The sequence below is a fragment of the Festucalex cinctus genome, chromosome 2 (genome assembly GCF_051991245.1).
Source record: "Festucalex cinctus isolate MCC-2025b chromosome 2, RoL_Fcin_1.0, whole genome shotgun sequence".
Lineage (NCBI taxonomy): Eukaryota > Metazoa > Chordata > Actinopteri > Syngnathiformes > Syngnathidae > Festucalex > Festucalex cinctus.
This window is the reverse complement of record NC_135412.1, coordinates 79348-103661: the sequence shown is the minus strand read 5'-3', so window position 1 is coordinate 103661 and position 24314 is coordinate 79348. Positions and strand designations below refer to the sequence as shown.

At 43.8% G+C, this 24314-nt stretch overlaps 1 protein-coding gene across 4 annotated transcripts; it reads left to right on the top strand.

The window, feature by feature from the left end:
* Positions 1-1199: 1199 nt before the first annotated feature.
* Positions 1200-22974, top strand: vwa5b1 (von Willebrand factor A domain containing 5B1). 4 transcript variants are annotated; one of them, XM_077511829.1, is made up of 24 exons: positions 1200-1451; positions 3254-3299; positions 3527-3630; positions 3751-3893; positions 3973-4134; positions 5507-5726; positions 5873-6033; positions 6250-6381; positions 8177-8301; positions 8691-8852; positions 9052-9162; positions 11928-12130; positions 12725-12839; positions 13085-13270; positions 14023-14188; positions 14264-14460; positions 14596-14788; positions 16149-16442; positions 16548-16685; positions 17258-17383; positions 18004-18075; positions 18541-18610; positions 18925-19048; positions 20190-22974. In XM_077511829.1, the coding sequence occupies exons 4-24, from the start codon at positions 3755-3757 to the stop codon at positions 20658-20660; spliced, it is 3567 nt and encodes a 1188-aa protein (XP_077367955.1). In that variant the 5' UTR covers positions 1200-1451; positions 3254-3299; positions 3527-3630; positions 3751-3754; the 3' UTR covers positions 20661-22974. The 4 variants fall into 4 exon arrangements, with proteins under 4 accessions (XP_077367955.1, XP_077367954.1, XP_077367953.1 ...); XM_077511828.1 differs by having other exon boundaries at positions 3254-3630; XM_077511827.1 differs by lacking the exons at positions 3254-3299; positions 3527-3630.
* Positions 22975-24314: the final 1340 nt, after the last annotated feature.

Here is a 24314-nt window from a genome sequence, read left to right as displayed (position 1 = left end):
GTATAAACACACTCTTATTGCCATGGTAGCCTTGCAAGAAAACAGATGGATCAAACGACGTGATAAGAAAACACAGAGGCAGCCAAACGCCCACACAACATTTGAAACGCTCAAACCTTCCTCGGAGAGGTCCTGAGAGTTGATAATGGGGTGCAAAGCTTTACCCATCTGGCCTAGACTTTCGTGAACCTGACCACAGGTTCCCTTTTTCTGTATTTTCTTTTTATAATTAGCGCCTACAAGAAGCATCAGAGATTTCATGACCAAAGACTTCAAATCAGTTTTCTTAACTTCAACAATTTCAAGGATGGATCTACTTCAATACCGCTTGTGTTACTCTGCAGCTTTATGACACCTTGTTTATGGTTAAGTCCCGGATTCCTTCCTGGTCCGACTGTTAGTGTATACGCAAAGAATTAACATTTCAATTGCAGAAAAAAAGGATGAAAAAAGTGTTTTTCGTACAAAAAACAAAGACAATACCTTCTTTTCCTCTCTACTATATCGTGACTTATCATTCAATCTATCCAGCCGTCCATTATCTGAGATTCTGAACCTCAACCTCACAATCGTCGCAGGTGTGCTGTGTGGAGGACCAAAACTGCCAAAATTTAAAATAAATAAATGACTAAAATTGCTCATATTGCATTGCCGTGGGATCCCGCCGGAGGAGCTGGTTGAAGTGGTTGGGGAGAGGGAGGTCTGGGTTTCCTTGTTCGCCGAGCTGCTCACTCGACCAATGAGGTGGAGTCCAACCCAAGACATGCTTAGGACCGCCCCCTAGCACTTTATCTACCAAATAAAATAGGGTACCCAAACAAAGCACTTGACAAAGCCTCACAATCACATTTGGTCCGCTGCTGCCATGTTCACTTGCAGCAAATTCAAGGACACTTCAACATGGTCACAAGGGCCGAGGATGGAACCCACAAACTCCACTGAGCCTTGCAGCCCTTATGGTGGAAGGTCGGTCGGTCCTCTTTACCTCCAAGAAAAAAACAAACGCCCCCGCCCTCCTCCCAGTGGATTGTAACAGATGAGCGTTCTCATTAACATGAGCGAAAAATGGACGAGTGTCTTGCGCACTCTCTCTCTCTCTCTCTCTCTCTCTCTCTCTCTCCTCCCTCTCTCTCTCTCTCTCTCTCTCTCTCTCTCTCTCTCTCTCTCTCTCTCCCTCCCTCCCTCTCTCTCTCTCTCTCTCTCCCTCTCTCTCTCTCTCTCACAGCAGCACAGTGAGGAGGAGGAGGAAGCATCAGCCAAATCTTTGTTTTGAACCACATGTTGCTGTGCCGGATGTGAAGTGCCGCAGCAGCCTTCCTTTTCTCTCGCGAGCTGGCTGGCTTCTGTCACCACCTGTAGCAGCAGTTTTCTAAACGCACAAGCGGAAGAGCGTGATATCTTTTTGATCCCAAGTGGACTTGCGAGTCAGGCTCAGTTGACGCAGATGAAAGGTAAGACGACGCTGGCCTCGTTTGGCTTTGAATGAACGAGTACGCGCAGTCTCTCTCTCTCCTTTGCATAGAATCAGGTAGAAAAGGTCAGGGAGATGAATAAAGGCAGCCTGTCGCACGTCTTGATACTGCAGCCATCATCGAGCAGCCTTTTAACAGGTGGTTGCCACAGCAGCAGCGCGCTGCTTTGACACTAATGAGTTGAGAACGATGATATGAAATCTTGCGAGCGTGTCTAAGACGAGGCGAGTGAGTCATGTGATGCTGCTGCTGCTGGGACAGACACCAACAACACTCAAGACCATAAAGTCAGAAAAGGAGGACGGCATAGACAAACACATTTGCTATGACGTTTTTGTGCACGTTGTTCTTTTCTGGTCATGATGCTGCTTGAACTCATCCTAGCGGCTACATTGCCTGTGCAGATGGACAAACACACAACAAGCCACATCAATATTAGACCACCTCACAATCTAATGAGATTCAATGTTTCTGTCTTCACAAAGATAAGAATGCTCACATTTGATTAGCAAGGTAGTCATTTAAGCATAATGCACAGACTGCCAGGGGCCATTTCGAGTCGATGTTATGCCATAAAATAGAACAAAGAGCAAAGAAGGCATAGCATCTGTTAAGATGAATTTTACAGTACGTCTTACTGTATGCAACTTTCTCCATTTTCAGGAGAAAAAAAAGAGCTAAACATTTCAACAGTTCCAACATTCGAAAAAGGAAACAAATGATTTGTCAAGATCTGGTGCGGGAGGAAGAAAGACATTTCACAGGAGCGGAATTGAAAGTTTCTCGAGTGAATTTATTCAGTTGAATAGTGAATGTGTGAAGCCTTAATACACCATAACAATATGCAGCATTACAATCCATTGATGGCCCTGGCACACCCCATCGACTCATTTTGTTCAGATCACTTTACCGCACGAGAGGTAGAAAACGTGACAGACAGCTGTAATTGCTGTGTGATGTATTTGCAGTCGTTTCTCCACTTGCAGAGAAGACGCATAGCCGACGCGGGAGTTGTCGTCTTCCGTCGTCTTCCGTCAGCCGGCGGTTCTCGCAAGCTGAGCCGTCTCTATGGAAATGGCTTTCGTCATAAGTTCCCATCAAGCACCGTGATGGAGCTCTGTTGTGCGCACAAGCGAGATTGCAGGTGCAGGATGCAACATGAGCAATGATGCGGCATGCGCGAGAGCCATGTGGGACTTGATGGATTCATTTCCATCATTGAGAATGCTGCCTTTTGTGCACATCATTTGGTCGCTCCCTCAAATGAAAGCGAGTGTTGCTTATCCTCTGGTTGTAGGCTACCATGTTCAGTGCATTTATTGCTCTGCCCTTTACTTACCAGCCTCGAGTAAATAAAGCCATAAAAGCCCATCGAGCCTGACACACTCAATTGACATTTACAGTTTAAGCACTGAACTTGAACGCCACTCAAGCCGTACAATTTGGAATGTGACCTATTAGATTTAATATTTCACTGGTCACCCAAAATGTCAAAAGTTGAACGCCGTCATCAAGTGTCGAACCACTTTCATTTTTTTCTTTCTTGGTGTGGTTTGTCGGTGCAAGTCATTCATTCGTTCGTTCGTCCTCCAAGACAAGCTGGAGCTTATCCCAACATCACGACAAAGCAGGACATGAATTCTCACTTTCCACTGCTGATTACATTCTAACTTTATCGTTGAGACAAGTGACTCAAATTACTCATGGGAAATGTTTTGAACTCATTTATTAATGCCGGGCTTCTTGAAAGAGTTGATCTTGATGTTATATTCTGTTTTTAGCCCACACATGTCATTGAGCCGACCGACCTCTGCTGCTTGAAAGCAAGTAATGCAAACTATTTTGTCTCAATGACTCTGTGCTGTTACGCATCAGTTCGTTGAAATGTCGAGCCATAACTTACATACAAATAATGCAAGAAGAATTGAGGTTTTACACTTGTCCGAAGTTACAAGAACATGTTGATTCTTTTGAGCCTGGAACATTAAAATGACTTTCATTGGGAGAAAAGAAATTCCATCCATCCATTTTCTTGACCGCTTATTCCTCACAAGGGTCGCGGGGGGTGCTGGAGCCCATCTCAGCTGGCTTTGCGCAGTAGGCGAGGGACACCCTGGACCGGTCGCAGAGGAAATAAATTCCAAACCATAAATCAGAGGTGCACAGTGGATTTATGTGCGACTCCAGAGGTTCCACTGTGTCTTCTGGTCATCTGTACCATCATGTAACGAGCATCTTTCTCTATCCTGTACCTGTAAATACTCTTAATTAATTGCAGTGCAATGCCTGGACTCATCAACAAGGAGAATCGTAGCGCTCTACCGCTCAGTGTCTCTGACATCACTTCCTGTGTCAGGGGCTACACTCAGGCCATGACCGCTTCCATGACATATGAAAATATTGAGGATCATGCCATTGAAGGTAAGGTCATTTTATGAATCCTCTCGGTAGGCATCATCACCTGATCCAATTCTTCGATTTTCTCCGGGTGGCCTCGCAGGTATCTTCATTTATCCGCTGGAGGAAAAAAACATCGTTGTGGGCTTTGAGGCGATGATCTCCAGTCAGATTATCACGCTGCAAATCAAGGACAAAGCCAAGATTGATGACTGTTACCGTAATTCATGCAGCACACCGAATGGAGCGCCACCTAGTGGTGTCGGTGAGTTTTCTATCTTAACTACTGGAAGCTTCTTTTGTTTAAGACACTGCACATCGCTCGGAATGGATTGCTACAATTGCAAACTAGTTGGAATGGACAATCTAGTTGATGTACAGTATGTTGTGTAATGATGGAGCACATATTTGCGTATATCAGCTCGCACCTTGGAAACACAATTGATACATTTGGAAACCATTTCTATAAGATGTTACAGTCGGTCGTTTTAAGTAACTGATTTTTTTATCTTTCCGGTCGTGGTGTTTGCACATTTGCACCCCACTCATGCAATATGCATATACTCAACTTACTTGTTGCATTGGGGCAACAAGTCTGACTCCTGCTGGAACAGAAAATGCTTCTCCCCAAATAATTATTTTACATTTCCCTCCATTTGCAAGGAAATCATAAATTGTTTTTTTGTTTGTTTTTTTATATACTGAATGAACTTATTATTCTCTATTCTTTCTGTTGTCAATTCAATTTATTTTGTACTTATTTTTATAGATTTTATTGTCTATAATTTTATTTTATTATTTTTTAATTTGGTATAACTCTGAGTATGGAGTGGAATCTTGTACAAGCCATTTCCGCTTTATTCCCTCCTTGCATTGTTTTTAAATTGTGCTAAATAAATAAACCAAATAAACCACACCAAGAATTAACAAAAGGTCCAGATTGAATATTTTTTTGGGTGTCCCAAAACATTTGTTCATGTAATGCAACACCAGTGATTCCCGATCAGTCGAATGTCTGTGGCCTGAAAATGATCAATTCCATCTATTGGAGTGACATATGATATGATATGATATGATATGATATGATATGATATGATATGACATTCAGTGCAATTAAATGCGCTTCATTGTTGCTATAAGGTACGATAAACCAGTTACAATTCATACAAACAGAAGCCATATTTCAGATTTGTATGTTGTCCAATTCACGCCGTGCAAGTCAATTTGTGGGTCAATTGAATGGAGATCATCATTATTTCAGATTTCATATGTGCGTTTTGGACGTTTTTACTTGATGCTGAATAGTGAACAGTGCTGATGTCAAATAAGTGCCTCGGCCCAATAAATGTTGGGAAACGCAGGACCGTATTTTCGTGACCAGCGCGGATCCTGCACTTGGCCTTGCGTAAGTCTGTCAGGAGGCGGGTTAGACCCAATGTTGGTCATTTCACAGACTGGCTGTAAAAAGGAGGTCTGCGCTGCTGTGGGGAGCGGCCACAATCGACTTCAGTCATAACCAATTCCAAGTGTAAATTGGCAAAGGTGGCGATTTGAAAGTCAGGATACACCAACATTTGCGCTGTCGACGAAAATAGAGTTCGATATGTTGAAGAGAACTCATGCAGTTGGTCTTCCAGGACATTTTCTTCTGGATGAAGATTTGGAGAGGACGGTGCTTGTGGTAAACCTGGGTGTCATTCCTCCGTTGGAGACAGTCCAAATTCTGGTCAGTACCTCCTGCGAGCTGTCAACTCTGCCCAGCGGGGGCATCGGTGTGAGCACGCCGCCCGTGTGCACACCTCGCGTACAAAGGAGCATCAACGAGGAGCAGGGCTTATCCCCAAACGTCTCCAGAATGTAAGAAACACACAGACAGCTTGAAGTGGAAAAGAACAAATGTTCTCATCATGTTATGCGTTTGTGTACTTGAACTGGCAATTGAGTCGTAAATTGGCCCGTGTGGTCATGATGGTTAAACATGTTCAATATTCGCTTCCTTTTAGGAGGGATAAACATCAGTGCGGCTCTGGCTCCAGTCCGCACGATCGTGCTCCCGCCTCAGCTCACTTTTGTTTGTCTGCTCTGCTGGAGGACGAGGCCATCAACTCCATGGACTACCAATTTAACTTCCAGCTGGAAATACGAGCCCCCTACCTCCTCGCAGGTCAGAAGTTGAGCAAAAATCCGGGTTCCACGTTTGCGATTCCGTGCACTGAGCATGCTAGGAATTTGCACGCAAAAATATCTATATAAAAAAAAGAAGAAAACTCCCCCGATGGCAGTCACAACTAGACTGACTCTGTGGCATGATGTCACGTTTATGTTCAAGCTACAGGTAAAGGTGAAAGCAAAAAGCAAACGACTGTTGGTATTTGTGCAGGTGTGGAGAGCCCGTCTCACGCCATCCGAGCCGACGCCGACCCTTTGGCCCGCTCGGCCACCAGTGTGGTCGTCACCCTGGCGGACAAATACACGTACGACTGTCCTGTTAAGATCCTCATCTACCCCAGCGGTGCGTCTGCAAGGTCACACTCAACTCGCCTCCAGGCCACGAATGATGCGTTTGTGTGCTTCGTGTTGAACGCATGAGCGCCGCCACAAAGTCTTTGTATTGAGTCCATCTGTGTGGGTGAGACCTTCCGGGTCTTTGTTGTTGTTCGCTCCCATAGTGTCTTCTTGTTGTCAAGTACCCGTCCGTGGGCCGCTTGTCCCCCACAGGTAACAACCGACTATCGGCTCATGAAGGCTTTGCTGGCAGACAAAACCATAGACCACCACCGGCGGTGCCGCTTTAGATCGATAGGGAGACGAATAATTGATTCTTCCAGTGAGGGGAAGGAGATATTTGATGATTTAACTGAGCTTGAGTTAGAATTCCAATGTTGGTAATTAAAAAGAAACAAAAACAAAACTCAATATTACTTTTTGTCCTCTTAAGTCAAACAAACAAGCATGTCACTAACAACATGTTTATTCCAATTTCTTTTCTTCACCACTAAAAATGTAATTATAGGCAGCTAACAGTTGCAGCAGCATCAGATGAAGTTGTTTTCTTTTTCTTTTTACACTTCATGACACTTTTGGCAGAATTAGTGACAGCTTTTTCTGACTGAGGAAAGATTTCATTTTTATTACTCACAGAATATTTGCAGGGGATGAGGACTGAGCCAAAACAAAACAAAGATCTGAGAGCAGTTAATAGGCACATAAAAAGCTTTGCAATTGCCTGCCGATGCCACAAGATGGAGGCTAAGCAGTTGTTTTTTTCCGATTAGACAAAGCTATGGCCCGCCTAAATGATGCTCCTCCCCTCAGTTCAACATTGTTGCTTGGCACTAAGATGCCACCAGATGGCGCCAAAGCAATAACTTAATACGGTATGAGAAACATTTTCTATTTGAATGAATAGGTGAGTTTTGCCCAATTTGCACTGAATTGGGCTTAAAGGGGAAGTCAACGTAAAAACATTTCTTGACAATAATATGTTACATGTGACCTCACTAGTCTATAAACATGACATTCTGATGAATGAGTGAATGATATGAATTATGCAGCAAAATTCAACCTTTTTGATCAATCTCAGGGGTGGCCAATTGGCCACTTGCTGTCGACTGAAGATGACATCACAGTTGCTCAGGGCAATGACCAATCACACTCATCTGTTTTCTGAAGATGAGCTGTGATTGGTTGTTACCTGAGCAACTTGGATGTCATTTTCACTCGACAGTAAGTGGCAAAATGGCCGCCCTCTGATATCGATAAAAAAAACTGCTGGATTTTGCTACTTAAAGAGATAGTTCAGATTTTTTTGAGGTGAATCTCAATTTCATCCTCACCTCCAGCGATCAGCGTTCTGTGACACGACTTCTGGTCCGGTTTTGCTCGAGAGCAAAATAGTCCGGCAAGTTGGCTGGGGTCACGTCAATAAAGCCTTTTTCTTCTGAAAACAATTTGCGCTCAAAAGAGTGATACATTTGCATCACAAAACTTCGCCCTCAAAAAAAGTCAGACTCCATTACTGCCGGCGCTATTTTTCTGTTCGTTTGTATCACTGCACCTGTAAACAGCTGATAGACGCGCACTCATCTACAAGTTGTTTGTCTTTTGGAAGGGGGACGGCGCGCGTGCTAATATTTGATTGTGGAAAGCTGGACAACTTGGAACTCGGAAAAAACTCGTGAACGAAGATCCAACAATCAGATGGATCGCTTTGTACCTCATACACAGCAAACCTGAACTTGTAGTTTTCCAACCTGTATCGGAAGCATTCAAACTCTTCTGACTTGGCCCAATGTGATTTCCTGCAGAACCTCACGTGCCACAGGTGCTCATGGAGAGCGGCGACATGACGCAGGAGGAGTACGATGAGTTTGTGCACGGCCGCAGCGACTTCATCAAGGCCACCAAGAAGGACTCCAGCAATGAGAGGAAGGCAAGCGCGTCTGACGCACACAAAAAAAAGGCTTGACCGCAGCACCGGCGTAAATGAGCGAAAACGTTTGGAAGTTGCTCTTGTGAACGTCAAGCACGCAAATTGTCAGCGTATGCGCTTCAACGATTCATTCACATGAGCAGCATATTCTGAAGTTAAAATAGCCTTTAACCTATATTTGTCCCACAATGGGTACAATTGAACATTTACAGTAAAAACAAACAACTTGCCAATGTTTTTCAAGATTGTTCTTCACACTTTTCACTCGTGCGGTCATTTGCGCTTCCACATCTCAGCACAACAGGCTTTACCATCACATTTTGTTTCCATGGAAGGTCCACAACTGCCATTTGAGGTCGTCACTCATCACTGAAATGTGCGTTCCGTAGGTGGAGGCCATCCACAGGCGCCTGCACAAGGACATCCTCCACAACCCTGTGGTCATGCTCAACTTCTGTCCCGACCTCAAGCCCGTCGGCTGCGGCCTCAGGAAGCTGCACGGAGAGTTCATCTTCCTCCTTGACCGCGGCGTCAGCATCAAGCGTGTGAAGGTACGTCGCTCCCTGGAATTCGTCGAGCCATCCAGCCATCCTTTTTCTTGACCGCTTATTCCTCACAAGCGTCGCGGCAGGATCAATATATGCTGTCCAAATTAGGACATTTCAAGTCTGAGTTATATTATCAAAATTGATCACTCGACAAAGGTAAGCTGAGCCTTTTCATCACGCTCGCACATTTGATGTTTCCCAGGATGCAATGGTGCTGATTCTCAAGAGTCTCGTACCCGGCTGCCTCTTCAACTTAATAAGCTTTGGCTCCACCTTCAAGTCTCTCTTTCCCAGCAGTCGGAACTACGAAGAGGTACAATTGAAAACTTGAAAAATTTTGCATGTGATATTGTCATTTTTTGGGTTAGTTTTCTTCACAGCTTTTGTCTCTTAAATTTCTACAATTGACTTTTATTCTCGTACGGTGCACGTGAGCGTTGTGTGCTTTCAGTGCGTTCAGTGGACATGCGGACAGTGTTTGAAAGCAGAGAGATGACTTGATTGTTCATGACTCTGAAGCCAAATGTTAAACATTTATTTGGGTTATTTATTCAAATTCGGCAGGGTTGTGAGCTGTATGTCAAAAAAAACAACAACAAAAACACAGCCACAAGAAAATAGTCTTATATCAGCTTTTTTTTTTTTTTTTTTTTTTTTTTTTTTTTTCACCCACCAGGCAGACATTAGCCAAACACTAGCAATGTGTTTCCTCAAGTTTGAAGTGGAGTTCTTGTTGAGTACATTTTGGATGTTTTTATGTAGACACATGACTCTTCCCTTTTTGTACTTTTTGTATAAACATATACATAATGCCTTTTTGACCCGGCGTGTTGTGCGTTGTTTTCTCTGTTGTTTCTGCCGTATCTCACGTAAATGAGTCACTTTGAAAACTTTGCTTCTGTGTGGTGCCACAGAGAGACTGTGAGTGATCATGTGACTTCCTGCATCTGTTTGATTGGTGAAATGAGTCCATCAGAATGTGCAAACAATAATGGCGCTACTGTAAACGGAGCAAGCGGAGTGTAGCTCAGTGTAAAGCACTTTCTTCTTTCTTCTGAACAAAAGTACACAAGTATAAAATACTGTACTGGATTTTTAGTCAGTCATGTCAATAATCGATGAAATGATCTGCCTCGTTGGGGTGTTGGTAAATTCAAACTCTTCAACCATCAACTTCAAACCTACTCACAAAATTGTAAAAACAATAAATACATGAATAAGTAAATATGGAAGAAGATACCATTTTTGAAGCATTGGGCACTATTTGAGGTCCAGCACATAATGGGGGAAAATAAAGTGCCAGCCTGTTGCTATTTTAAAAAAAAAAAATTTTTTTCTTAAAGCCAAATACCAAGTGAAAGTAAAGACTTGAAGTCAACGTCGATTTATCTCCACTGCAGGACTCTTTCATCGATCTTTTTTGTAGCTTTTACAATCTCAGCCCAGCTTCATATTTCAGATCAGTCATCATCAGTGATGAGGGCAATGGGGAGCTTTTTCAGATTGTTACTGGACTGAAACAAAAGCCGACATATTACTCAGGAGCTGCAAAGTGGGTGTCAGGAGAAATAAGATGGACAAGAATCAGATTTGACTTGTTTTTATTTTTCTCTTGGTAGCCTCTGTCGTGTTTTCAGTGATCGTAACTTGTGTGTTGCCAGTGGACAAACAGGTAGCAGACAGATGGAGCGACATGGAATATGGTTGGGGATGCACATCATCATTTTTGTCTGCTTCTCAATCGAGTATGAGAGCTCGTGTCGTTGCTTGGTCCTCATTTGTAGAACTCGCTGGATAGATTTCGCACATGACCTTGCAATGAGCTTATTTGGCACAGTGGTCCACAAGTCGTCTTCTGTTTTTTATCCTATCGCCATCATTTTTCCACATCAGTCCATATCACGATATAAAACAAAAATCATTATTTATTATTTTCAATCTTAAAAGTTCCCCGTTACCCTTCAATAAGTCTGGAAGATCGTGTCATTTTGAACTTGAATATTTATTTATTTAGGTTTACTTTGAACATGCCATGGAACATTGTACGACCGTGTCAGACAAATTAAATATGCATCTAAAAATCCCAAATCTGACAAGCAAAAGCATTCAAGCTTTCCAATTCCAATACACGCCCAGCGAGTTGTTAACAAGTCATCGCCTTGAATCCCTTTTTGCTTTCTGGCACATGTCTTTTGCGTTATAATAAATGACTGCAGTTGTGATTTTCAATTCTTCATTATGAAGCGTGGAGGGGAAGTTTGTGGCAGGATTTGTTTTCGACGGGATTCGCTCTTCATTTAGTCTGAATTGTAACATCTGACAGTGACGGTGCTGTAGCGGGTAGCACTGCTTCAGGTGGTAAAAAAAAAAAATGCAAAAAAATCCTTTGTATTTCCTGTCTGACTGCGAACATCATTTGCAGTGCACGCAACTGTCAGACATGACAAAACCAAAATAACGACACATTGCCAAACTTATGAAGTTGTTTTAATATATGGAGTATTTGTTGAGTTCAAAGTAAAACAAAAAAAGTTGAGTGTAATGATGCAAAAGTAACCAAAAATTCTCAAATGACTGTTTGACCTTAACTTCTTCTTTATGGTCATACGGAAATAAACACATTCAAAATGAACCCCAGAAAGCTCATGTATGATATTAACTGACAATGTCACTTGTAATTATAATATATACAAAAATGTTTTCTCAATTTTCGGTTGAAGTTTTTCCAGTTAGTTTGAAATAACCTTATCACCTCTGGGCAGGAAGAAAACAGAAGTAAATAATACACACATTTTTGAAATATGAAATATTATGATTATTATTCCAACCATGGATTGAGAGGGTAACCGATATATAACAACACAGGATTGACTTTTGTTGCCTTTGGAGGAAATCTGAGTATACCTACAGCGAAGTCCAAGAGCCAAATTCAGCCCGTATGCAGACTTCCCAATCGCTTCCGGCTGTGAGGCAGTAACGAGAAGCTCTCGTTTACGATGCCGCTTGTTAGTGTCAATGAAGTTTTCCCCCAGTGGGACAATGAACGTTGCTGTTGTGCTTTTCCTTCAACATGATCAGGAAGCATTAGCCTTGGCTTGCGAGTACATTGGGAAGATCCGAGCCGACATGGGAGCGACGAACATCCTGGCACCCCTCAAATGGATTCTGAGACAGCCAATGTTTCCCGGACACCCCCGTTTGCTTTTTCTGCTGACCGATGGGGCGGTGAGCAACACAGGCAAAGTCATCGAGCTGGTGCGCAGTCACGCACGCGACATCAGGTACGTGTGTTTCCGACACATGATCCCGTTTGACGGATTGTCCGGCTTGAATTGGAACGGCTACTTTTTAATTCTGCTTTCATCCCATCAAAATGCAATTTGTGAACGTGCAACTGAAATTGCACTGCGACTAATAAGATGTCAAAGGCAAGGTGGGAAATCATCTTGCTTTCTTAAGGGGCTGCGAGTCTCCAAATCCTTCTCCGGAGTCACTATGGAAAATGGACGAGGCCGACTGTAACTGCCATTTGTTATGAAGCGACTGCCCCAAATGGTCATGAACGCAGAAGCCACTTCAGGCATTCGGTCACGCTCTCTGTCCAACTTGTGGCATTTCTGCTTTCTTGGGTTTGTTTTTAGCTCATCTCCTGTAGATTGATATCCATCCATCCATCCATCCATCCATCCATTTCCTACTGCTTAGCCCTTTCAGAATCTGACAGAATATTGGATTGTTTCTGAAAGAATGTCAAGTCACGTATGGAAAAGCTAAGATTGTAACGTAGCCTGACCAGAACACACCGACTTAGCTTTCTTTCGATTTGCTCTCAATAAGCACCTCTCAGCACCCATGCCCAAGTTTTGTTTGCACAGATGCTTTACGTTTGGCATCGGGCAGAATGCTTGCAGAAGGATGGTGCATGAACTGGCAGCTGTGTCCAGAGGAACGGCAGAGTTCCTCACCGAAGGCGAGCGGCTCCAACCAAGGGTACGTCCTTTTTGCCAATTACTTTGGATCCAGCAGAAGATCCAAAGGAGACGTTGCATGTGGGGGTCATAAGCAAGCTCCTCTATTCATAAATTCCACAAGAATGATGCCATTTGTGGTTGTAGCGTGCCTCCAAAATGGTTTGAGTTTTTGATGCCAACTCAGGCTGCTCGAACCGGGGGAAAGGTACCAACTTATTTTCTAAAGTCATTCCCTGCCCTCCAACGATGTTACCGTCTTTGCAGATGATAAAGTCTCTGAAGAAGACCATGTGTCCGGTCCTCAGTGACATTTCCATCGATTGGCTCTTTCCTGAGACCAAGGAGGTCCTTCTTTCACCAGTGGGCAACACTTTTCTCTATCCCGGGGACAGTCTCATCGGGTACGCCGTGGTTTGCGATGCCACGAGATATCACGCCAACCCCAAATCTGTGAGTCTGATGTTTTGCTTTACACCCCCATGGAAATGGTGGCGGTAAAACATATCCTGAAGTTCGACATTCAAATACCAAACTCAAATAAATCTAAATCAAATGGATCACTCATTTGCTCCCAAAAACAGAGAAATACCTTGTTTGAAATGTCCCAAAGACGTATTTATGTGTTTTATGCTACAGTATACAGAAGGCTTTGATGCAGAGAACGGTTGAAGCGATGGTAGTAATTACAAAAACGGCCAGCAGGTGGCAGCAGAGCATACAAGACCAGGACCATGTTGCAAACCAGCTGATTTCCCCACAGTTCTAAACAGATGTGTGAATAATGATGGAACTTAGCTATATTCTAATGCTAGTATGCTAAAATATGCACTGCGCCACAATGAGAGGTGTGCCTAATATGTTGATTAATGATGACCCTAATTCACGTGTCAAGTTTTCGAGGTTTCTCTACTCCAACGCACCTGATTCAATGATCAGGATAATTATCAGGCTCCAGCAGAACTTGCCGATGAGCTTCAATATGAATCAGCTATGTTGAAAGTGGGAAACCTCCAAAACCTGCAGGACTGGGGCCATCGAGGACTGCAGTTTGACACCTATGCCTTAATTGGTTATTGGTTTGATGAACAGATTGTGTTTGACTTCTGAGGATTCGATCGAAATTCACGCAGTCTTTGGGATGTGTAGAACCAGTCAAACAACAACAACAACAACACACTCGTCTGACGTGTCCTGATCAACAGGACAAAAGACGACGATACAGCATGATGCGCTCGGTGGGCTCTGGCAGCTCCGTCTTTTATCACTCCCAAGAGGAGGACCTGCTGAAGAGCTCCGATGATCAGGCAACACCCGGCGAGGATCTCCAGGACTCCAAGCGGGACTCAGTCGCTAAGGAACATGACGGTGGTAAGAACCTCACTGAGCTCACTTCCTGGTTCCGGATGTCCGTCAAGACGCTTGTGGTGAATGATTTCTCGTCAGCATTGGAGGGTCACACATCAGCAAGGAGACGAGCGTACAGCACCGACCAGATAAACGAGCACTTTCCAACTAAAAAGTATACGTCGAGTGATCCCAGCTCCGTCTTGCCAAAGAATCCTCTCAGGCGAGCCAAAGTCCAGGAACTGATTGGAACCGCCAGCCCCGAGCACGAGGCCCAGTGGAAGAGAGACTACCAGGTGTGGCGCTCTTAACATAATTATTTGAGTAAGCCAGCACTTGGACGCCGGAAATTTGTTCAAACCTTTCATTGTCCGACATTACCGTGCTGCCTGGAAACGTGGAAATCCGTTTGTGGTCATTCTTGTTTTCAGCCTCAACTGGCGAGTCTGTGCGCTGCGTCTTCCAAAGAGCATTCGGCAGGCGTTGCCCATCCGCTCCCGCATCAGCCGTCGGGGCAGGCGGGCTCGGAAATGCCCACGTCGGCGCCGCTCCGACACGCCGCTGCAGAGGACGGCTCGAGATGGTCCACAGACAGTCCATCTTCAGGAAGCGTGGGAGATACGGGTAATGTCCGTTTAGAGTTTGGCGCTGCCTGTGAATGCATTCAGCTTATTTGCAAGAATGTTCTTCAGGGATGGGCAGGGTTAGATACTCTTTACCCCTTGTTGCCCAAACTAAAAAAAAAAAAAAAAAAAAAAGCCTTTCTGTGGATTTTCAAAAGTAAACTGTGATGTAACTAAACCTAATTTAGGATTAAAGTTTGTGTTTTAGCGTGTGAATGAGACAACAACACAACAGGTCAGAAAAGCGCAGAAAAAGGAAACAAATCAGCCATTTGTAATGCTGAATATATTTCCCATCTAATTGACATTCCATACACACCACACACTTTTACAACCGTTAAAACACAGTAAATTCATTTTGAACAAGTTGGAACATGCATTTCCATGCTGCTCCTGAATGCATCACTGTGGCGCTCATGTCTCGCCACCGGGGCTTTCATACACGCATAATAGAGCAGATGATCCAAGTTCAACATTGGCCCGGTCAGTCATAATTTGCAGATGGTGGGAAATTTGTTTGTTAAAATGCGGATGTCACATATGCAAATAGTTTTTAAGAATGAAATAACAATTCTTTCTCCTTTTGGGTGCTCCGGCTTCTTCGACTATTTCAAACCAAGCTTATGGTTCATTGAAGATTTTGTCCTAAGGTGTGAATGTGGGTGTGAATGGCTGACAACCAGCCTACAGCTCACCTGCGACCAGAATGAGGATAAACGATATTGGACCTGGATGCCGTATTTAAGGTGTGCTTGTGGGCCCAAATGCAGAGAAGCAGGACAAGGAGGCCGAGGTGAAGTTAAAAAAAAAAAAAAAAAAAGGAACTTGAATTAAAAAACAAAACAAACACAAACGTAGCACAGCATGTCGGGAGGAAAACCACAATGAATCAACACAGACAGACGGGAGACAAGAGACTAAATACACACACACTAATTGATACAACGAGACACAGCTGGGCAAGACACGTGGCAGAGGGTGCTGATTGGTTGACACACGAAGAAGTCAGCCAATCACAGGTGGGCAGGAGGATGCTTGATGAGATACACAAGGAAAGCAGAAGGTAAGAGATCATAAGAGAAACTTAAAAGGAACATGATGACAAACTCAAACAGAACCCGTTCAAAACTAGAACCCTGACAAAAGCAAAAAACCAAAACCCAACCCAAACCATGACACCGGATGACTGTAGTGCAAAGTGAGCTTCTCATTGTGAGCCGACTGGGAAGGGTCAAATCCCTCTTAGCACAACTTTCACATAATCAGACCTTTGCTGACTTTGGTTGAATTTGGGGAATCGGCTTCAAACAGGTCAGATTATCTTCATGTAGCGCTTTAAGACTCATTCTCCGCCGTTGCAGAAGGATACGGCCACCAGCTGTGTCGAGCTGAAACGCCGCAAGAGAACCGCAGCGCAGACGTGAGCTCGTCGGGCCGCCAGCGAGGGGCGTGCAAGGCCGTCGTATCGGGACTACTCTGCGGGAAGGCTGCGCAGTGGGAAGTGCTCTTCGACGTCGAGCCCTTCCTGAAGGGGCGGGAACGCGAGGAGAAAGTTCACGAGGAACTGTGGAACGAGACCTTCCACCACCTGGCGGCGCGCTCCGTCATACACGACTTTGAACACATGGCAGAGCGGGAATGCGACATCGAGCACGGTCAGACCCAGTTCTGTCGATGACTGACGCCATTTTGGACATTTAGATGACGCATGTTCAAATATGCTTGTGAAAATCCACCCATATTCCTGTGCGACTTCACAGGCTCTGGCAGGAAGTACCACATTTACGCCATTCATACCAGCAAAGCGTGCAACATCCTGAGCAAATACACTTTGTTTGTTCCCGTCGACCTGGACACAAACGAGTATCTGCAGACTTGCGTTGACTACATCAGCGTCGGTGAGTTTAGCGACTCGTGTCGCCGTCGTTGTCAGTTTGATCTTTTTCTTCCTTCTTACCTGTGAAAGTGCGTCTGTGAGTGAGGTGTTGTGCACCTCCGCTCTATTATGTAAACGCTGGGGCTAATAAACAAAGTAACCACCCCCAACAGATGATTTGGGAGCTAGGTTGGACAACGTCCCACAGGAAAAGAGCCACTTTCAGGTAATGGCTGAAGCACTATCATGTCAAAGTCAAACGGAAAGTGGAGCTGCACTTTTATCACAGATGATTCGCTCATGAGCTCGTTTCTGATAAGCAGCGCTTGGTCGTGACGTGGAGACGTCGCATATTTTTTGTTTGGAGATGCGTCCTTGTCTATGTCTGTGTAGTGGCCATATTGGATGGCACAATTTCCCGTCAAAGGCAGGAGGACTCAAGACAGGGACAGGAAATGGCGCTCGTACCTCCGTTTAAACGTATCGGCATGAGAGCGCTTTTATTTTTATTTCCAGCACTGAAGTTTTGTCCCTTCCAAGGTTGCTTGCGACCTTCTGTTGACCAGCTGCAACTGGCCTCTTGCTGTCTTTCAGGCGATGGTTTAAAAAGGAGCTCGCGCTCCAGTTCAGGAAGCGGGAAGAGTCGAGCTTACTCCGTCGGACTGGGCCGCTCTCAGTCTGGCGGCGTGTCGGAAGAAGCTGAAGACGGCTTGTCTAACAGTATGCTGCTTTTCATCTCAAGTAGTCATAAGGCTTATTTGCATGTCACACATGAGTCATCCTCTTCAAATAATGTCGCCTTTTGACAAAATGTATTTTTTTGTTGCCTTAAACGTCTGCTGTCGGATGTGGGTCACCTCTGCTCAAATCGGCTACACATCATTCAGCTCTACCCCTGAAATGAAATTATTCATGCATATAATTCATATTTGGTTCAGCTTTTTTATGTACAGTATTCTGAAAAATAAATACACAAATAAAAATGCTTGGGCCGTTAGGCTGAAATAAGTCACAATTTTGGCAAATTTCACATTTAAAACAAAAAAAAGTATACTTTTTGTCAGTCCACACGCGTGTTTGTCATTTGACAAATTATTGACCAATCTAAAGTGTTGAAAATTGCTTGCTCTCTTTGATGATGGAATGTTAATGGTTGAACAAACGTCATTTTTGGGGTCTCCTGAAAAGTGACGAAATTGGAGGCACGAGATTTTCGACCCGACGCCAGCGATATGTCTATCGTATAATAACAACTGGAGGACGCTCTATACTGATGCCAATGCCCAAATCAAAATTACTACACAAATCCATGTCACATTTTGTGGGGTTTCTTGTGTCAGGTGTGGAAGACGGCATTTCTCCCTGCAGCACTCCGTCTTCATCCAGCTGGGAAAAATGGAGCTTTACAGAAGGTACACACAGAAACGCAACTTTGTTCGTGCTGAAACCTCGTGTCAGTATTGTTGTTGTTGCATTACAAAGTGTTTGTAAACACAACTGAGAAGAGAAATGACAAACTAGCATATCGTGATGGTGATTTGGGAAAAGAGCTTCTGCTGTATTCTGATCTGCAGATGTCCCGAAAGTTTCATTTTACAGTTTGTTCAAATCTGCCCTCTGCCAAGTGTGTATTTCACCTAAAAGTTGGAATGAAATTGAGACACGGTGTACATCCATCCATTTATCTATCTATCTATCTCTGTTCAACTCCGGTTGACTTTAGCTGTCATTATTTGTATCGGTTTTCCGTATGTGTCTATTGATGGATGTTTCTGTGAAACAAACATACAAATACTTAAGGCGAATACAATCTGTATGCGATAATTGTTCAGAGTGTGATTGTTTTTTTTCCTCCACTTCCCATTTTCATCTCCTAGGGACTCAAAGGAGTCCATCAGTGACGTCGGACCAGTCTCAGAAGTCCGTGGAGAGCCTTTTTTCTGCCAGGTGGGTGGTTGGAGAGTCAAGCATTGTTGAAATGTGTGCAGTTGGCGCCATGTCATGCACATCCTTCCCCCAATAATTCTGTAACCACTCCCCCCCCACTCTCTCTCTCACTCACTCTCTCACTCACTCACTCTCCTTTGTCCATCTTTGCTAATGTTGGATTCAGTTTGTTTTCTTGAATGTGTGAGGATCGCGGTTCTAGACATGCTCCTGTATTTAAAGTGTCTCAAGATCACCTCTGGTGTGAATTGGCACCAGTTTAAAGTCGCCTAACTTAACTTGACTTGACTTGAGGCCTGCGTCTCCTTGGCCAGGTTGGCGCTCAGCAGGACTCGTCTCCTGACAAAGGCTGCCAAAGGGTTTATGAGCCGATCCCACAGCAAGTCGGGTGATTCCATGGGTGAGAGCGACAACGAGAACAAGGACTACATTCCTCTGGTGGGTACCTAATCTCTCAAATATGAGAGAGATTATGAGACTTGACTGGATGGACTTAAACATTTTGAATACAATTTTGGTACATTTAGATCAATTCCCAAACAAGTGCAAGGAGTAAGCTCTGACTTCTGTGTACTTATCGTGCACAGCAGCGCTTCTCAAATCTGGTCCTGCAGCCTGTTTTCCACGTCGCTCAAGTCCCACCGCAGCTGATTCCAATGACAGCTCATCAGCAGGCTCTGGAGCAGCTTGATAATGATCCCAACTTGCGTTGGAATCGGGACACATGACATGGAAAACAGGCTGGAGGATCAGGAGGGGAGAAACACTGCTGGACACTTTTGGATTTTCAGTGAAATTGGAGTGTCTCGTATTGCGATTTTTGGAGACCCGCTCCGCCTATGTTTTTAGGGTTTCGCGGTGGAATGAGAGATGCGGACCCAAATTGAGGAGACTAATCAGACAGGAAATGAGCAACGTAAGGTGGTTTGTTGACCAGTGGGCAGGAAAGCCTAGACTTGGACTAGACGGAACTGGACGTGACTTGACACTAATGACCTAAAGAGACACACCTGGGGGAAAAAACAAGTGGCCGAGGGCACTGATTGGTCACACACTGGGAAGGTGTCAGGATTACCTGTTGGACATCGATTAAACATTAAACAACAAAAAGGAGAGAAGGCCTTCAGTTCAGGGCTCGCGAGGAGAGGAACTGACTGACGCAGTTCACTCCCGCACTCTCTGGAGATTCCTCTCCTCACCCTTTCTATTTTACGCCCCGAGTTCCATGGGTGTTCCAACCCTAAAAATGCAAATGCAAGGAAGAGTTGGAGCACAGTGTACTTGTTTGTCTACGTGTTGCGTATGTGAGTGGAAGATTACTGAGTACGTGTGTGATCAAGTTTGCAATCATTTCTTAACAGAGCAAAACATTCTTCGTTGCAGCAAATGTATGATAACTTATTATTTAGAATTATTCCTACAGAAGGGAAGGCACAACCAGGTGGACGTGGCTAGACATAACGAGACAAGGGAAGCAACCAGGAATACATGACAAAGGCACCCAAAAAACCAATCCCAACCCGGCAGAAGCAAAACCTGACAGTTTTTCAAAGTTCACATCGTATTTGCGATTCCACAGGTTTCGCTGCAGCTGGCATGCGGCGCTTTCCCGCTTGAGCCCGCCCTGTGTGACGCCATCAACGTCCCCATGGACAAGCTCAAGTGGACGTCCCCCTTCGCCAGCCACCGCAGCAGCCTCGGACACCCGTCCCAGTCCAGCGGCCGGCGCGCGGAAAGCGCCCAAGATGATCGTCCGAAGGATCCTCTCCCCTCCGCCAGATCCGCTCCGGAAAGCGGAGAGTCTCTGGAGAGTCTGGTGTGGGCGACGGCGGTGGCGCTGGCCTGGCTGGAGCACAGCTCGGCCAGCTACTTCATCGAGTGGGAGCTGGTGGCCGCCAAGGCCAGCATGTGGCTGAGCCGTCAGGACGTCCCGGAAGGCCGAGACGTGGAGTCGGTCAAGGCGGCGGCCAACCAGCTTTTCATCATCCTCAGGCACTGGGATGACAACCTGCAGCTGAACATGCTCTGTTATAACCCCAACAGCGTGTGACGCCGCCGCAGCCGCTCGTCTCGCTGGAGTCTGCCAGCGTTGTGAGCTCCTTTGGATGTGTGTGCGTGTACCCTCCAAACGTATCGGAGTCAGCACGTTTACATGCACAGTGAGACGTTGAATTCAACCGCTTGCCCACTACAACGTGCAGAACAAAATGACTGTCAGCTACCATTGGTAGCGCTTCGCCTTCTTCTTGTCTCCTCCTCAACCTCTTGTCACGCACCCAAAAATATTTTGCCCTGTACAATTCATTCGTGTGTTGTACACCGCTGCTGCAAATGACACGCATACATGTGGACATGTACACGACGTGTATTTTGTTTTGTTTTCAAGTTTCAACAGGGCTGAATGGTTGTCTGTCACTTATATGGGCCCTGTGCATGACTTGGAATCAGTTCAGGGTGCTTCCCACCCGCCTTTTGACCGGAGTCAGCTTGGATGGATGCTTTCCGTTTGCGCAGACCTGCAAAAATGACAAACACACTGTAATACGCATGCCATGCCAGCAGTTGGCGACATGCCTTTGGAAAAACGACAACAACAATGTGCATGAGCACCAACTGCTTGTTCTCAAAAAGTCTCTTTTGTTGTACGGAAGTCATGAAACTCACTTGCACGGTGTCGTCAGTGTGCGCTTGGATGGAGACAAAAAAAAAGAAAAGAAAACTGTGCTGTGCTTGACTATCGTTATCTTGCCTGTTGGCTACTTTCAAGTGGAAGTCAACGTTAACATTTGTTGACATGTTATATGTGACCTCACTAGTCTAAACATGACATTCTGATTATTATTACATTTATGGAATATGAGTTCTGCAGCACACTTGACACTTGCTGTCACCTAAAGATGACATCACAGTTGTTCCTGATGTCATTTTCACTTGACGGTAAGTGGCAAAATGGCCGCCTTCTGATATTGATAAAAACTGCTGGATTTTGCTGCTCAACTCATATTCCACAGATGCAATATTAACTGCATAGAACATATACAAGAATGTTTTTTTTGAGGGGTTGACGTCCCCTTTAAGACACTTGTGCATGTTCTCATCCCGCGTTTGACATGTTTGCGTTTTCACCATCTCAAGTGCTGCACAAACAAAATCTGTTTTGCATGAGCTCAATTTGTACAATTTTCGTCATGCTTACATGTAGCTTCAAATTCCGGTTCCAAAAGTCAGTTCACATCATGTCAACGTTATACTGACGTGACTTCTTCATCATTAAGCGGAAATCTGCATTATCATTAAGTATGAGCTTTTGTAGATGTCAAGAATTACTCATGTAGCAAAACAAGCCAACTCAAAGAACAAACGTAATCGTTAGCAGACATGGCATCAAAAGTTGTTTCTGTTGTTCCAAAAATACAGGCAGACAGAGTATTATTATGCGTATTATAGTATTGAAACTAGCATACCTGGACCTTCTCCATGTGGCTATCATAAAATGAGCCTGAATAAAAATGAGCCTTAATCTCGCCTAATGAACAAACGACTGCATGCCCGAATGAGCAAACTAAACACAAAAGACCTGAAGCATAATTAATGCTCTTGATGTATGCACATGAATTTTGATAATGATATTAATTGCAAAACCGCATAACCCATTCTAAACGTAACGAGAAAAAGGCTTGACGATGGTGCAAATGATAATACAGTATTTTGAACATGACATTCTGAATATTTCTGACAACGATGTGAAAATGGAAAAATCAATTGTTGATGAATTTCAAATGTGTTTGACAGCTAAAAACTGCCACAAGTTTTAATTTAATTAATACATGAGATTGTACTTTCAATTTGACTTTGCTCGAGGCCCAAACGGGACTTTTAATCAAACATGTTGCTGAGTTCAACACATCTGCAACATTTACTATTTATCAATGCGCAGTTTTACCACAAGTGCCTATCTTGCAAATATGAATGCACCGATACGAAGTCTTTTAGTTTCCTCTCTCACCTTCGTTTTGTTCCCTCTGCGTCACAGTGCTGCTTGACTCAGGTATCCATTCGTCGTGTCTGTGGCTGATTGCATTTCATTGCACTTCCTTTGCATGCGCATGAGCGGCTAATTTGGGTCACCCCGGTGATGTTCAAATGAAAAGTGTTTGTTCGTACAAGTCTCATGTCGTACAATTTATTTGGTGGGGTGGTTGCAGTAATGTGCGCTGCTGTTATGGTGACAAGGTCTATTTTTCATTTGAAGTCAACTCGCTATGTGTGCCTTTGAAAATGATTGTCGACGGTTGTCCTGAGCTCCGACGGGCTCGACAGGCGCATGTAAGAAAACTGAACAATAAATATTTGGACGTACTGTATGTGCTGGTTTTGAATTGGCCTCGTCTGGTGAACAATTAGTCCGTGTTACTCAGGTTTACTTTTATCAAAACATAAACATATTGTAAACTGACCTTATATAAAAATGTAACTCAACCCAAAAATATCCTTTTCAAGATGTTCTCGAGTCTAAGCACGGTATTCTGATTAATATTGTGTTTTTGGAACAAGAATGAATCAGCAAAATGCACACATTTACATCCATCTCTGGAGGCGGCCATTTTGCTACTTGCTGTCGACTGAAAATGACATCACGGTCGCTCAGGTAACAACCAATCGTGGCTCAGCTTGCAAACTTGACATGACCAAACACAGAAAACAGGTGAGACATGTTAGTCATGTCAACTATTTTCAGTCGGGGGCAAGTGGCAAAATGGCCGCCCGCTGAGATGGAGAAAAAAACAGGTGGTTTGTGCTGCTTAGTTCATGTTCGACAAGCGCATTATGAATCAAAATGGTGCGTTTACACGAGTGGCGTGCTTACAACATATTATTGTCAAGAAAGTTTTTGGGTTGACTTCCCTTTTAGTGGAGATTCATTGGAGGATTAAATCAAAACAAAACTGACAAACAGCATCTGTAAAGTAACGACAAAGCTTCACTTTTTCTTGCAGCCTCATTTCAACATTGATTATTATTGTCAATAATTATTTACACATTAGAAGGAAAGTCAAATAGTTGTTGGAGAATTGTAGATTTCTTTACTTTCTTACATAATATTTAGTAACTTTCCTTCTTGCACTTGGCAAATAGATTTAAAAAAAAAATCACACTTATACTAAATTAACACAAACTAAATCAAATTGTAAACATTTTAGACAAAATATAAAAAAAAAAACTTGCTGTAAAGTGAATTAAAACTAACTGAATTTAAACCACAAATACAAAAACAAACCAGATATATATATATATATACATTTTTTTTTTTTTTAAATCCCAAATTTCTATGGGGATGTTGGCTAACATCTTTTTCAGACCACTAACAGTATGATCATTCAATTTCGAGTCATCACCAATATCAAGTACCAATACCACTCGTACTTTTGATACATCAAATTTCCCCAAAAACATTGACTGATAACTGCTAAGAAAGACCAATATATCCCAATATAGCATTTTCCCTTAAAATAGCATGAAATTATTGACAGTAATGTCAACAAAAGGCGAGCCAATATCGCTATCGGCCGCCTTAAGCCTACCTTGAAATAAGGCCGGGTAATTTCCAATATACATTTGCAAAAAAAAATACAAAAAAAAATGCTTTCATGTCATTATGGGATGTTGTTGTTCATTTTGGAATGAAGTTTGAAAACGTCACGAT

What these genes read in the sequence shown, in the direction of transcription:
- vwa5b1 (XM_077511827.1), top strand. Translation starts at nt 3,755, where the DNA reads ATGCCTGGACTCATCAACAAGGAGAATCGTAGCGCTCTACCGCTCAGT. An exon ending in AGGAAGCGTGGGAGATACGG is followed by an intron (nt 14,789 to 16,148) that starts GTAATGTCCGTT and finishes CCGCCGTTGCAG; the next exon opens with AAGGATACGGCCACCAGCTG. An exon ending in GGAATGCGACATCGAGCACG is followed by an intron (nt 16,443 to 16,547) that starts GTCAGACCCAGT and finishes GCGACTTCACAG; the next exon opens with GCTCTGGCAGGAAGTACCAC.